Genomic DNA, 13,280 nt, shown 5'->3' with positions numbered 1-13,280 from the left:
GTTGCAAACGTTGACAACCATAGTGTAGCAACCAAACAGACTCGGCATCTCTAATACGTCAATGAGACGTGACCACATGGGCAGTGCCTTGGCTCAATGCTTGTGGAATGGGGATTTTTGATTTTTGAGAAATTCGTGGCCAATTGAATTAAAGTGTACGGTACTGGAGATACTTCTAGCTTATAATCACGCATCTAAATATAATAATCACACATCTAAATCTTAATTTCTAGGTCATATAGATTAGATCATAATTTACTGAACATGGTTACAAGTTGAAACATTATAATTTAATGGACCCTATTTATAAAAGACGTGATCCTCTTTTGTGAACACGTATCACATCTCACCTTAACTATTCTCCACTATTTATAATAGATCATAAAAATACCAAATCAAAGAAGTTCTTGTTGAGTACGAATCAAAGAAGTTTTTGTTGGGTACGACAGAGAATACGAATCGAAATACTCCAGCGGCTAGGATTCGACCTCTCTTCTCTCCCAGCGCAACCTCCCATGGGCCATGGCAGCACGCACCACGCATGCGGAGGTGATTTGAGTGATTCGTGGGGATGGAGGAGGGGTTGCGTGCTGTGGACACATCGCTGGGCGCTGGCCCCAGAAACGCACAACAGGCGAGGAAGAAAGGGATTTTTTTGGAAATCGTCAAGAACTATGACGGTTTAACTCTCAGGACTGCGGGTTGACTAAGAAAAAGATGACAGAATTTTTTGCAAAATGACCATGACGGTTGGAAGAAATGCACGACACTTTAATATTAGGTAGAGATTATTCGGATCAAACCCGATAAGCTTGATTTTGTCCTCTTTTCTCGTCAACTTTCCATCTTGTAGTCTTGTAGATGCTATTATGAGTGCAACGTAGCCATATCACTAATAGATCGCTACAATGTGGTGTTTTCAATCAGACTAAATGCATCGCCATCCCGTCTTTAGCAGCCCACCTCACCACCAAGCATTTCAAACACGCTGCTACTTTAATATGGTATTAAGCCACACTTACCATTTTCACGTGTTGACGCGTTCACCTTAGTACAATATGATAGCGCCAGTTGAGTTGCCATTTTTCATCTTACCCATTCCAAGATAGCAGGCACGTGAAGAAGTCACTTTAAATAAATGTTATAGTTTTTTCTTTATTTAGAGGTCGACAATAGAAAAAGATAGTTTAAATGAGATATGCTAGTTTAAGATTATTCGGCGAAATATAATTAAGTAACTACGTAATTACTATGTACCTAGCCTAATTTTCTATTTGGTTCGTTTTCTTAGGCACCACGATGCAATTATTTTTTTAATAAACGGGTACGAGATTGTGCCTATTTCATTAATAAAGCAGGAGTTTACAGGAGAGAAACAAAGAAAAAATGGGCCAGCCGAGCGACTAGCCATGCTACTCTCGCGCTCGCTAGGTCTTTTGCCCCGCCAGTAACCAAGCTGATGCCTCCTCCTTGATTTTCGCTAGCAACGTCGTTGTTGAGCTCTCATGTCAATTGAAGATGAGTTCATTCCGTTCTTTCCAAATCTCCCACATGATGAGTAGAGTCGGGCTTCTCAGAGCCTTACGCGGTAAATCCGGTGCTGTGGTTATATAAGTCCACCATTCCAGTGTGTTGGATGAGGGTTGCCATACGTTTGACCTGAGGTTTGGCTGCTCTATCCATGTTGCCGTTAGATTCCAGATTTTCCTTTGTGTACCTGCACTCGGCCAAGATGTGGTGACTAGTCTCCATTATCCGTCTGCAGAGAGTGCAAGTGGTGTTGTGCGGCCATCCGCGTCTGGCCAACCTGTCTGCGGACCAAACACGATCTTGTGTAATTAGCTATGCGAAAAATTTACATTTTGATGGTGCCCACATTTTCCAGATAGATGAGATATTTGGTGTTTCAGTGCATCTCAAGAACTGTACTTTACATGCCGATGCTGTTGTATACACGCCTGATGAATCACGATGCAATTGCGGTTTGGCATTGGGTTTGTCCGCAACGGCGCAGAGGCGCTTTCCGCGCTCAGCAGCAAGCTCTAGTTTTTCTTTTTACTTTTCTGTTCTCCTCTACATCCCGACGCCGCCGACCGTCGCCGTCGCTGGAGTCAACGCCTCTTCCCGCCGCTCGTGGAGGCACCGCTGCTGCTCCTGATGCGTGCGTGAAGCGGCCGTCCTCTGGTATCCTCATCCCACCGCGCGCCATGGCATCCGTGCGTGCCAGTGCCAAGACGCAAGACAGGCGCACACGCGTAGCTCCCCCGCGCCCCAGTGTGTGGCCTCCTATGGTGCTGAGCACCCCAGAAAGCACCCAGAAACAACGGCCGAGGGTGCCATGGACGACGCCCATCAGCTCCTCGAGGAATTGCTTGCAAGGTCTGTAGTTTCTGCAGAGCTAAATTACTGCTGTAAATGAGCAAATCAGATTGGTGTTGCTTAGCGACCTTCGTGTGCCATCGAAGCTGCTTGTACCTCGAGCTGCACCCGACCTGTGTTGAGCTAGAGTGCGCCCGCTGCAGCTGTGTCAAGCTAGAGGAGGAGCTGCGGCAGCTGACCGCCGAGGTCTAGGCATGGGCGCATGGCTGGGTATCGATAAGAGCCACAAGGCCTTTGTCGTGGGCCTCCACACCATGCTTGACCAGCTACTGCAGAAGCACGTCGTCACGCCAGCGTTCATGGGTTCGTCGGCGCTGTGCAAGTCTTGGCGGTGGTGGCGAGGCTTGTGTGCACCTCTGTGCCTCTGGCTCGCGTGCAACGCCAGCGCCGAGGTGTGCCCGCCCCGAGCCCTCCGGCGTCCTGAGGCGTGGCCGAGGTCGTGGGGGTAGCCGGGTAGGAAGGCATCGGGGAAGAGGTGCTGCACCTGGGCGGCCACAAGAATTGCGGGTGAGCATTTGATGAACATATTGACGTTTCCACGCCGATGCCCGGAACATATTATTTGCAAATCGCACAGTGAGCCGGCATCCTGTCAGGTTTCTCCGGGTTGGAGTCGACGCCAGGCCCCGACATTCCCCGGCTCGAGTTCATGGATAAATGGAATGGTCAGCTGCTGTGCTCAGACGCTCAGTTACCTTGTTCAGTTCATGCAAACACCATGGACTTGTCCTTGCTGCAAAGCTCCCTCGCTGTCCCTCTTGACTGATGGAAAACCCTTTCTTTCTTGCTGTTGCGCTCTCAAGCCGAGAACCAGAAGTACGCCGAGTTCGATAACAGGTTCAAGAACTCCACGCAGGACCTGAACGAGAAGTCCCGGAACACCAAGCACAAGTAAACCCGTTTGCTTCAGGAGCCCATCATGGTACCCTGATTACCATGGCAGGATGTACACCAAGAAAATATTTTTTCAGAGGCCATTAAGAAGCATCAGGAGAATGTACACCACCATCACGCGAGCTCAGAACTTAAAATGTATGCGCTATACGTAAAACGCATCTGTAGCTGTAGCAGCAAGTTGCCATTGACACAGCATCGCGACTTCTTGAAATCGCACTGGTCCTTGAAGAACTGGAAGCGCGTTACTGAAGCAATGTTGCAAGGTTTTACTGTTACAGGACTACATGTCGACTCCAGTTCTCAAGAGTCAAAACGGATCCGCCAACATCTTTGTATACCCGATACAGCACACCATCAGAATGCCCAGGCAGGGAAATCTGAGGGAATCCCAATACATCGAACGCACCGCACATATGGAACAGAGGACGATAAAGACGATCATTTTTTTTACGCGTGCGTGAGAGTATCCTGGTGTCCATGTCCCTCCAGTTAGAAACACCACGAGATTTGGTAATCTAGGATTCACCTAACTCCTAGCACACTTAAGCGAAGAGTTTGCTGTATGTGTTACATGATCTTGATCCTACCTAGAAACGAGAACTCTTTATTAGTTTTCAGTTACACATGGCCATATAATGCCCCGATAATTGTAGTAAAACCCAATGCTTTTTCAAGATTGTATTTGATTTTGACGAAGAAATGCTTGTTCCGGTTCCATTCAACCTAATAACATATCCTTGAGAAGGTCAGAACTCAATTCATCCTTGCTCATAATCTTAGTTCAATTCTGATTTCTGCATGAAGATATATATTCTGGATTTCTGGGCTTGACAGTTCCACGATTTGTTCTGAAGATTGTTGCTTCGGTTCCAGGAAAGTTCATAAGCGACCGGTAAAATAATCTGCCGATGATGATGTCTCTTTTGATGCTATCCGCTATTCCAATGCTTGTGAGATATCAGAAAGCACCAGACTTTTGATGGTATTCACTATTTAGTGCTTGTGAAATATCAGACAGCACCATAAAAACCAGCTAGGGAACATGCTTTTGTTGTTGGCTGCTGATAGCCTCAACAGTCTGAACCCATGCAGGACATGGTCACGAGTGTCGGAGCAAAATATTGCATTCTCAGGGCTTCAATGCCAGAACCAAGTGACCATGCCATCATTCAACTACCTTGAAAGTTAACAGAAACATAAATTTCAGCTTGGTGACAACAAATGTTGCTGAATATACTTAGAAGTAAATACATAGATCAATTCATGGAAGCAAATTGAAAAGCTGGTGGCACAATTACCCATTGCAAGCATATCCCCGGTCTCTCGGATGTGGTGCTAGTTTAATGTGGTTATACACTAATTTCTACCTTTGAGACTGGATATCAGGAGCCACTTTACTAATTACTACCAACTGCTATGGGCATCAGTTGAACACACTTGCACTTTGTAACTTTGGACTTTCATGAAGGCCATAGCCCACATGTGACAGAAAATGAGCACACATGCATAATGCATGAAGTTGAGGACTTGAGGTTACTGGTCATTATCACCATCACAATAATGTGACGAAGTACCCATGCCAGAATGATCTACTCTCAATATTTTAACTCCGGAAGGTCCACTGAGGAATGAAAATTAAATTAAATAATTTAGAACATTATTTCTGTGGCTTGCATCTTTCTCTCAACAACATGAAATACGAAGCAGACTATCTCTTCAATTCCTGCTTACCCTATCAAATCTGCATATGGCAGCACTTTCATTTCATGTGCCGGATTTCTCAACTCATGAGAACATAACGAATTTGACCATTCAGCGGTCCCTCATTGTCTGTCAATTACTTAATTTTAGCTATAGGTAAGTAACTTAAGTGCCAACTGCTTACCGTGCATTTACTTTGCTTATATATCGAAATCACAAGTTTCTTCACAGATAAAATAAAGTTCCTTATACAGTTATGATTTGGATTTTTCAGACTGCTCATACTTAAACATTAAAAATAGAAACTGTGATCAACAAAGAATATAGTATTACCTGCGAGGCTGAGGTGAAGACGGTTGATCAGGAGAGGAATGAGAGGAACCACCCCTATATGGACCACGCCTTTGCCCATAAAACCCATTAGGCATTACTTGGCGCGTGGACCGTGGTATGTCATCACCATTTTCTGCAGGAAGTGGCCCAAGAGAACCAAATTCAATTGGTTCAGATGTGGATGGACCATGATTTGCGCCAGGTTCATACGAGTACATCATAAAAAATGGTGGTCCTGGAGGGCCAGATAAAGCACCAGCACCATTTGAAGCTGTTGATTGTGGTGTGTAAACCCCATGTGCAACGTTCCCTGGTTTGCGCATAGAGCTTGCGGATCCAAAAGATTGGCCCTGCACAAGATATTGAGAGCTCGCCTCATGCCTGTATGAGTCATTTCTGTAAGTTCGCCGTTGCCTATCAGATTGACTCTCATCATTGGCCTGTCTATCAGACCTCATGCCAGACCTCTCCGACTGGCTACGTCCATAGCTGCGATTTGGATTTCGTTGTGTTGAGTTTATCCAGCTTCCTTCCTTGTCACTGTAGTCACTCCTGTCACCATTATAACCTCCTCTGTAGTTTCTTGAATTTGAGTGCCGGTCCCTAAATGGAACCTTCTGAACAGAAGCCACAGAATTGACAGCTTAGTATTTCGCAGTCCAGACTATCAATTTCATAAATCATTGCTTAATAAATCTATCTCTTGCGTAACAAAGAAATCACTGTGACCAGAGGAAAAGAAGGTAGAACTACCGTAAGGAAAACCCTACAGCACCCATATTCCGAATGTCTTGATTCATTAGTCATGAAAAGAACTCGTTAGCTTTCTACTTTGTACTCCCTCCATTTTTAAATATATGACATTTAGAACAAGCTAATCAGTTCAAAAATGATTTGTACTTTGTCCTAAATGTCATATGGAGGGAGTAGTAATCATTTGTTTTATGAAGTTGCTACAATGAAGGGGACGCATGAGCTTACTATGCTATGATTTCACTCTGATGGTGGGTAACGCATGAGCTTCAAGTTGACTAAATACGGTTACAAATAAAAAAAATCCTTCAAAGAAAGAATACTATGTTGGAAAGATTAACATGTTTCTGTTCGATCTCAGAATACTTTCAAGACTATGGTTCCAGTGAATATCTGAGGTGTATCGTTCTTATAGAGCTCAAAAGCGCCAAAATTGTTTCTAGCATACAAGCTTCAGGATAATAATACAGCTGGTTCAGACTAAACTGTTTCTAGCATACAAGCTTCAAAGCGATCTACAATGACTTAATAGTTAAGACAAGCTAGCACAGAACTGTTTTCACCAGTAAGCGACTCAAAGCTAGCAACCTGATAGTAAACAGATCAATGCTTGTGTCTATACGATGAAGCACAAGCTCTATGATATTCATGATGACATAAAGAGAATGTTTCCCACGAATCTGACCAGGCAGACTCATAAACCTTATTAGCCAGTTAAAACTTCAAATATTACCGGATTGGCCTAGCAGAATCCAACAGAACTAATGAATAGTTACGACTTACGATCTTCAATTAAGCCTAAATCACCACATGGGCGACGGTGTTGGTATCAGTTAACCATGTATCAAAGTGCAATGCTCAATAAATGATCAACCTTGTTTAGTTTTCATTTTTTTAATATAGTATTACTAACAAGTTGTCTACGCACGAGATAAGAGACTGAAAGATATTTTAGGTTCTTACAGGATTTGGCAAGTACGTTCCTGTGCCTCCACGGTATCTAGGTGCATCTTCTCCATAGTGCTGGAGAACGCCAGTACCTCGTTCCGCAGCAGGTTGCAGAGGCATCACAGGAAATACTCGTTGACCAGGACCCATCATTTGTGTCCAGTTAACATTTGGGGCAGCTGGTCTTCCAGGCCCATCCCATGGAGCATGGCCCTGCAAATACATTGGTGGTACCGGAAAAGGGTATAGAACAGGACCCAGGGGACGAGCATTCTGGCAGAGTCGCCCATACTGTAGATTGTGCCAATGGCCAATCAAATCACTGTTCAAGATGTCAGGCTTGTGTTCCTCGGATGGCTCAGTCATAGTATTGATTGATGCTGTTGAGGTGGCACCACAATCTGGTTGGTGAACATCATTGAGCAAACTGAAATTTTGACCAGCAATATTGGCAGGAAGCTGATCAATTCCTTCGCTTCTCTCAAACTGGGGACCAGAACCATCACTATTCCCTGGAACAAATGGGAGGACAACAAAAGGAACTGGTGGACCTGTTGGAACAAAAGTCAGTCCAGAGTTATCAACTTGCCTCTGCTGTGGCGAACCAATAAGAAAAGGTGCAAAGACTGGATTAGGCATGCCAATTTGTGATGAATCAAAATCATTTGGTACACTAGTTCTTGATTGCGTTGAAATAGAATCGGACCCTGCTACCCTCTCAGAAGCTTCATTAATGATTGGTACCACTGTCCCATTTCTTGGGCCATCATCAACTTCAGTTAGGAGATGATCGTTGGCATTTCCCATCTGCCAACCAGTCTTGCTACGTGTGGTTGTGCCTGGTGCCGCAAAGGCAGGTCTTTTTCCCCATTTGTCTCTTGATGATCTTGTTGTATTTACAGTCACTTCATTCCACGAACTAGCATCCAGAGCTTTGCCTCTGGATGAACTGCCTTGTGAAGAAGGAATGTTCACAAAACCACTCCGCTTAGAGTAATCTACATTGCGTTCTCTACTTGTTTGATTTTGGAACATGCTGGTATAGGTTTCATCATCTGCACCATTATTCTCAAGAGTGAATTCCATCTGCCTTTCCAATGGGGCACCGTGTACACCATTAGGCAAAGAAGGGCGTTCCTTCCCATCAATATCATAGATGCGAGGATCTCTCACTTCAGGATCAAACTGTCTAGAATATCCAACACCATACTCATGCCAAGTTTTGCCAGTATCATGGTTTGCATCTGATGCAATAGGCTTCTCACTCTCACTGCCATCTTCAACATTTGGTGAAAAAGTTGGATTGTGTATGTATTGGGTTGTTGGTGCAACAAATCCATGGAGGAACTGCATGTTGGGCAACCATTGTGCCCCAACTAAGTTAGGTGGTGGAACCCCAGCCAAGTGTTTTTGTGAAAAAGCTATTGGAGCCAATAAAGGGGAATGAGCTACAGACAGATGAGAAGGTATTTGCATTGGCAATTCAATCTGTCCATTGAATCCATGCAGCTTCATGGAATCCATTAAGTTAGCCAGAACTTGTTCATCATGGTGCATATCCGATGATTGAGAGACAGAAGGAAGTTCTTCGTTCATCACACAGCCATTATCTTCACGATAGCTGCTCGAAACACTATTTGAGTCCGAAACTGCCTTTGCACTAGGGTGAGATGAACTGTTCAAGGAAGACATTGATTCATCCTGTGAAGACTTAGTGCTGTGGTTGCTAGACACTTCTGGAACCAATATATTTCTTCTGCTGCTGTAATCAACCCTCAAAGATTTTTCCATACCAACCACATTTGTCCGCCTGCCACGAAATCCTTCAACAGAAGAATCTGTCAGTTCAGGGCTAGATCGGGTTCTTGCAAATCTAGACCTGTTTTGTCCATTTCTGTCATTGATAAAGAGACCATTTGGCACTCTCTTATCCCTTTCACCCTGCATCAATCCAGCTAAGTTATTTCTTTCAAGCTGTTCAGAGACCATGGCATTGCCTTGTGCTGCATAAATTTTTTGGTGCTGAGCATGAGGGGCAGAAGGATTAACTGTTCTAGGCAGATTACGACAATGTAGGTCAGTTTTCTGAATTTGCTGAGAAGGATCAGAATAACTGTGACCAACTTCAGTAGAATTATCTTGATTCACACGAAGATTATCCTGATTAGCAAGAAGCTTAGGATTTTCAACTTTTTTCCTCAATGCTGTTACACTTCTGTGACTGTTTGACACTACAGAAGGAACAACTTTCTGAGGCTGCACATCAACAAGACTTGGGGTAGGCACATCAGGACGACTTCCACTCCCATGTCTCATCCATGTATTTGTGAAGAACTGATTCAATTCAGTAATTAAATCTTCTTTTGGACATTCAAGTAACTTTCCAAGCCTTTTCGCTCCATATGCAAAAGCACTGCGTATTCTAAAGAAATTGCCTGCAAAACAAAAAAGGTCAACTCAACAGGTGATGTATTTTTGTTGTTCTTGTAGAGATCAAACTTTTCATTGAACATAACAAAAACAGTGGCAGTCATCCAATCAATAAACTCGAACCTTCATAAGAGATTGAATATATCATTAGCATCGAACAGCCAAAAAGATAAAATTTCGACGAGGGTACTTTATATAGTATACAGTACAAGGAGGAAGAATTTATTATACCAACCACTTTAATCTTCTTAAGAGACTGAATCTATCATTAGCATCAAATGGCCAATAAGACAATATATTACACACCAAGGGAATTTTATGATATTTAAGTGCTGGGCAATCAAAGTAAGATCGATTGCTCGTCTTAATTACCACACACTCAACATTGTAAGAATGAATAGAAGTATGGTAGGTACAGCTATCGCGACACTGCTCAAGGAGGTCCTATTACAGGTCGCAAAGAATGAGAGTTTTTATCGTTAGTGGTTTGATTTTTTGGTCACTTTATATGCATATATCAGCAGAATGCTGACATTCCACAAGGAGACAAACTGGCAACCAATTACCAACAGTGAATGAATTACAGATATCATTGAAATCCCATTCAAAAAATCATTAAATCAAACACAGTATACCATCAATTGCACGGAAATAGGTGAAGCCAAAGAACATTTACTCTGTTCAGTTCACCTATAAGATTATCGAGTAGGTCCATAGTTACCTTTGCTGACACTTCTTCCGAGATTATTGTTTGCACGTAAAGGATCAATAACATTGAAGTGTTTGGAAACAAATGGTTGACCCTGATTCTCCTGGGTGCGAGGCACAACTCCGTACGCAGTACTACAGGTATCCAGGAAGGACTTGTCCAGCAACAATTCACCACTGTCCATCCGCGGAGGTTCCGCTGCATGGCATAACATGAATGATCATAGGGTCCATTTTTAATCAATCATCGATTTATCAAAATAAAGTGACACATATAGATTACCACTCATATCTGGAAGTGAACGTATAGGAACTGGGCCCCACAAGCTCAAACAAAATTTCTCCCAATCAAAGTTGCTGAAAAATTCTAAGAAACGGTACAAAACCTGCACATGCACAAATAGAAAATTCAAAAAAAAGAGAGTAAGTCACCTGCACATGCGCAAATAGAAAAATCAAAGATGAGAGAGTAAGTCACCTCAAGAGGTCCAGTAAAAGAATTGTTGAATATATGAAATATGTACAGAACCAGTGTCTCCAATGCGTAAGTAGATATAAGACCATGATGAGCTCCAAGAATACGACTCTCATAGAAACACCATGCCTTTATCAATATGATACTCCGCTTGAATAAATGATTTCGACTGATCAAGTTATCGATCTATTAGAATGCAGAATTATTAGAAGGAGGTACAGGCAGAAAAATCAAGCATATATGAACCAGGTGCTACATGCAATAAGCACAGCTATCAAGTCAATATAAATTCCTTACCATATAAGATATACAACAACAACATAGCCTTTCAGTCCCAAGCAAGTTGGGGTAGGCTAGAGTTGAAACCCAACAAGAGCCACAAATCAAGGATATATAAATTAAGCTGGACTTCGAAAATAAGAACATACCTGTTCAAGAAAACAAAGTGTACATAGTCCACCAACTTGATTAAATGAGATGTCGACAACAATGTTTTCCACAAGACACTTAATAATCTTGACCTGTGCATAATACATTAAACATATGAGGACACATGCGTGAGAAATAAAATAATATAAGTGCCCAATCATTAAAGGTGACACATTCCCCAAAAGAAGATACAAGAGGAGAGCAATAAAATGATACTGGATGCATATATGTGTAATTAGAAGGATGCTAGAAGTGTCTCCAGATGTGTAATCCTCCTAAATGATACTAATAGATTAGAATAGCTATTTGGCCACACCATATGGTGCGAAGAACTGTGTAAAGGAGCAATGGCCATATTACTAAAATGAAGTTTAACTAAGATTATGTGTTAGTTTCTGTTCTGCCTTAATTCATATAGCACAAAGGACAATGGGCAACTTCTGGTAATAACTTCAACACAATTGTAAAGTCATAAATGCAGGTACAATGCTAAATGAAACTCTACTAACATGTACATACTCCCCCCATTCCAAATTATAAGTCCTTTTAGCTCTGTCCTAAGTCAAACTTCTCTAGCTTTGACCAAGTTTATAGAAAAATGCACAAATATCTAGAACATCATACTACTTCGATTAGATACACCATGTATAATATGTATCGGTTATGCGTTTACATTATGTTAGTACATTTTTATAGAAATTTGGTAAAAGTTAGATACGTTTGACTTAGGACAAAGCTAAAACAACTTATAATTTGGAATGGATGGAGTAGTTAGCAATTAGCTGAGGAGTAACTTCATATGGAGGTAATTCTGATGCCTATACAACAGCAAAAGAAAAAAAAACTCTGAAATTATCACACGGAAAATTACCTCTGCCTGAATATACTGGACTTCTTTTACATGAAATTCAGCATTTTCACTCTTCTCTTCACGCTCCAACACATCCCGGACAAGATTTGCCCAAGTTTCATTTAAGTCTTCACTATTACTAAAAGCAGTGACATCAATGTCACCATCAGGTAAGTAAGTCTTGAGAGGTACTGACCCGAAGGTAAAAACCTGTAGACAGAAAGAGATCATTCTCTGTGAAGCACATTAAATCAACTGGATAATTCAATACTGAAGACATTACTAGAACAGAGATCAGCTCTGTGGCTATTGATTTATGAGTTTATGACTATCAAACAGAAATTACTAGAACTCTTCTGGCTAAGACATGCAGTTCTTCATAACGTCTTATTGGCATAGGTCAGCTCTGTGATTCCACAAAACTCCAATAACAGGGTACTGGGTGTGTGCAACACCCCGTGTCACAGGTGCAATACAAAGAGGGAAATACAGTTCGATTACGCGCTGTCCAGGATCTCAATTCATACTCTTCCCCCAATGCACAGATTAATTTTTGCCAGTTATCCCAATGTGTGAAAACCTAATGCTTCTAAACAGATCGTCAAATATCAGATCCGGAAGCATGGGTGTTAGGTGATCAGTCCCTCCTGTTCTTCTGCAACCACAAGCCACCATCTCAACTGAGCTCTATCTCCAGAATCAGCTTCGGTTGGTCAGGCAAACATTTGAAAAACAGAAAGTAAAGCATAGGTTGTGGTCTATTGCCCTCTTTGTTAAGCAATCGTTACTCTAGTCAGTTCTTCAGTAGCAGTTTCATCTATCCATCCACACAGCGCAGTCCTCACAGCCATATACAAGAGCGTTCTTCAGACAAAAGCTAATCCCTATTACTACCTGCCGGAGCAATCGGGTCACTTGGTAAGCAGGTATTGTACCTGGCACGAGAGGCAGCTCATGATGAGCCGCTGCACGTAGTGGTACACGGCCAGCCGCCGGCCCTCAGAGTGCGCGTTGGGCTGGATGCGGGCGATCAGCTCCGCAGTGCGGCCCTCCGCGACCGCCCAGCGCTCGGGGTCGAGCCGCCGGGTCACCCCGGCGGACGCATTCGGCAGGAGCCCGTTGGGCACCATCCCCATGCGCGCGCCAACCAATGCGCCCTCCGCCTGGCGGAGACAAAACCCTAGACCCCTACACCAGCGGCAGCCAGCCGCAGAGCACCCCGGCAGCAGCGGGCCGGCGACGGGTGGCTCAGAGAACGGAGCAGCCGCCCCCGGCGCGAATCGAGCCCGGCCGGTGGAGCCCTGGGAGGCCGGCGGGCGGATAACCTAGCGCGAGCTATGGATCGATGCGGTCGTGGGGAGAGTGAGCGCTGGCGGC

General features: G+C 43.4%; 1 protein-coding gene across 2 annotated transcripts; it reads right to left on the bottom strand.

Annotated features, from left to right (window-relative positions):
- Positions 1-3,579: 3,579 nt before the first annotated feature.
- On the bottom strand, positions 3,580-13,274 carry LOC101755004. Of its 2 annotated transcripts, none has more exons than XM_004985181.2 (9): positions 12,839-13,274; positions 11,925-12,113; positions 11,053-11,145; positions 10,628-10,810; positions 10,433-10,535; positions 10,163-10,348; positions 7,027-9,446; positions 5,311-5,927; positions 3,580-4,453 (listed from the first exon to the last, which is right to left on the bottom strand). In XM_004985181.2, exons 1-9 carry the CDS (start codon positions 13,037-13,039, stop codon positions 4,450-4,452), a joined length of 3,996 nt encoding a protein of 1,331 aa, XP_004985238.1. In that variant the 5' UTR covers positions 13,040-13,274; the 3' UTR covers positions 3,580-4,449. The 2 variants fall into 2 exon arrangements, with proteins under 2 accessions (XP_004985238.1, XP_004985241.1); XM_004985184.2 differs by having other exon boundaries at positions 5,311-5,924.
- Between the last annotated feature and the right edge of the window lie 6 nt (positions 13,275-13,280).

Source organism: Setaria italica, chromosome IX (genome assembly GCF_000263155.2).
Source record: "Setaria italica strain Yugu1 chromosome IX, Setaria_italica_v2.0, whole genome shotgun sequence".
NCBI classification, from domain to species: domain Eukaryota; kingdom Viridiplantae; phylum Streptophyta; class Magnoliopsida; order Poales; family Poaceae; genus Setaria; species Setaria italica.
The sequence above is the reverse complement of the archived record's forward strand: the minus strand, read 5'-3'. Positions and strand labels throughout refer to the sequence as shown.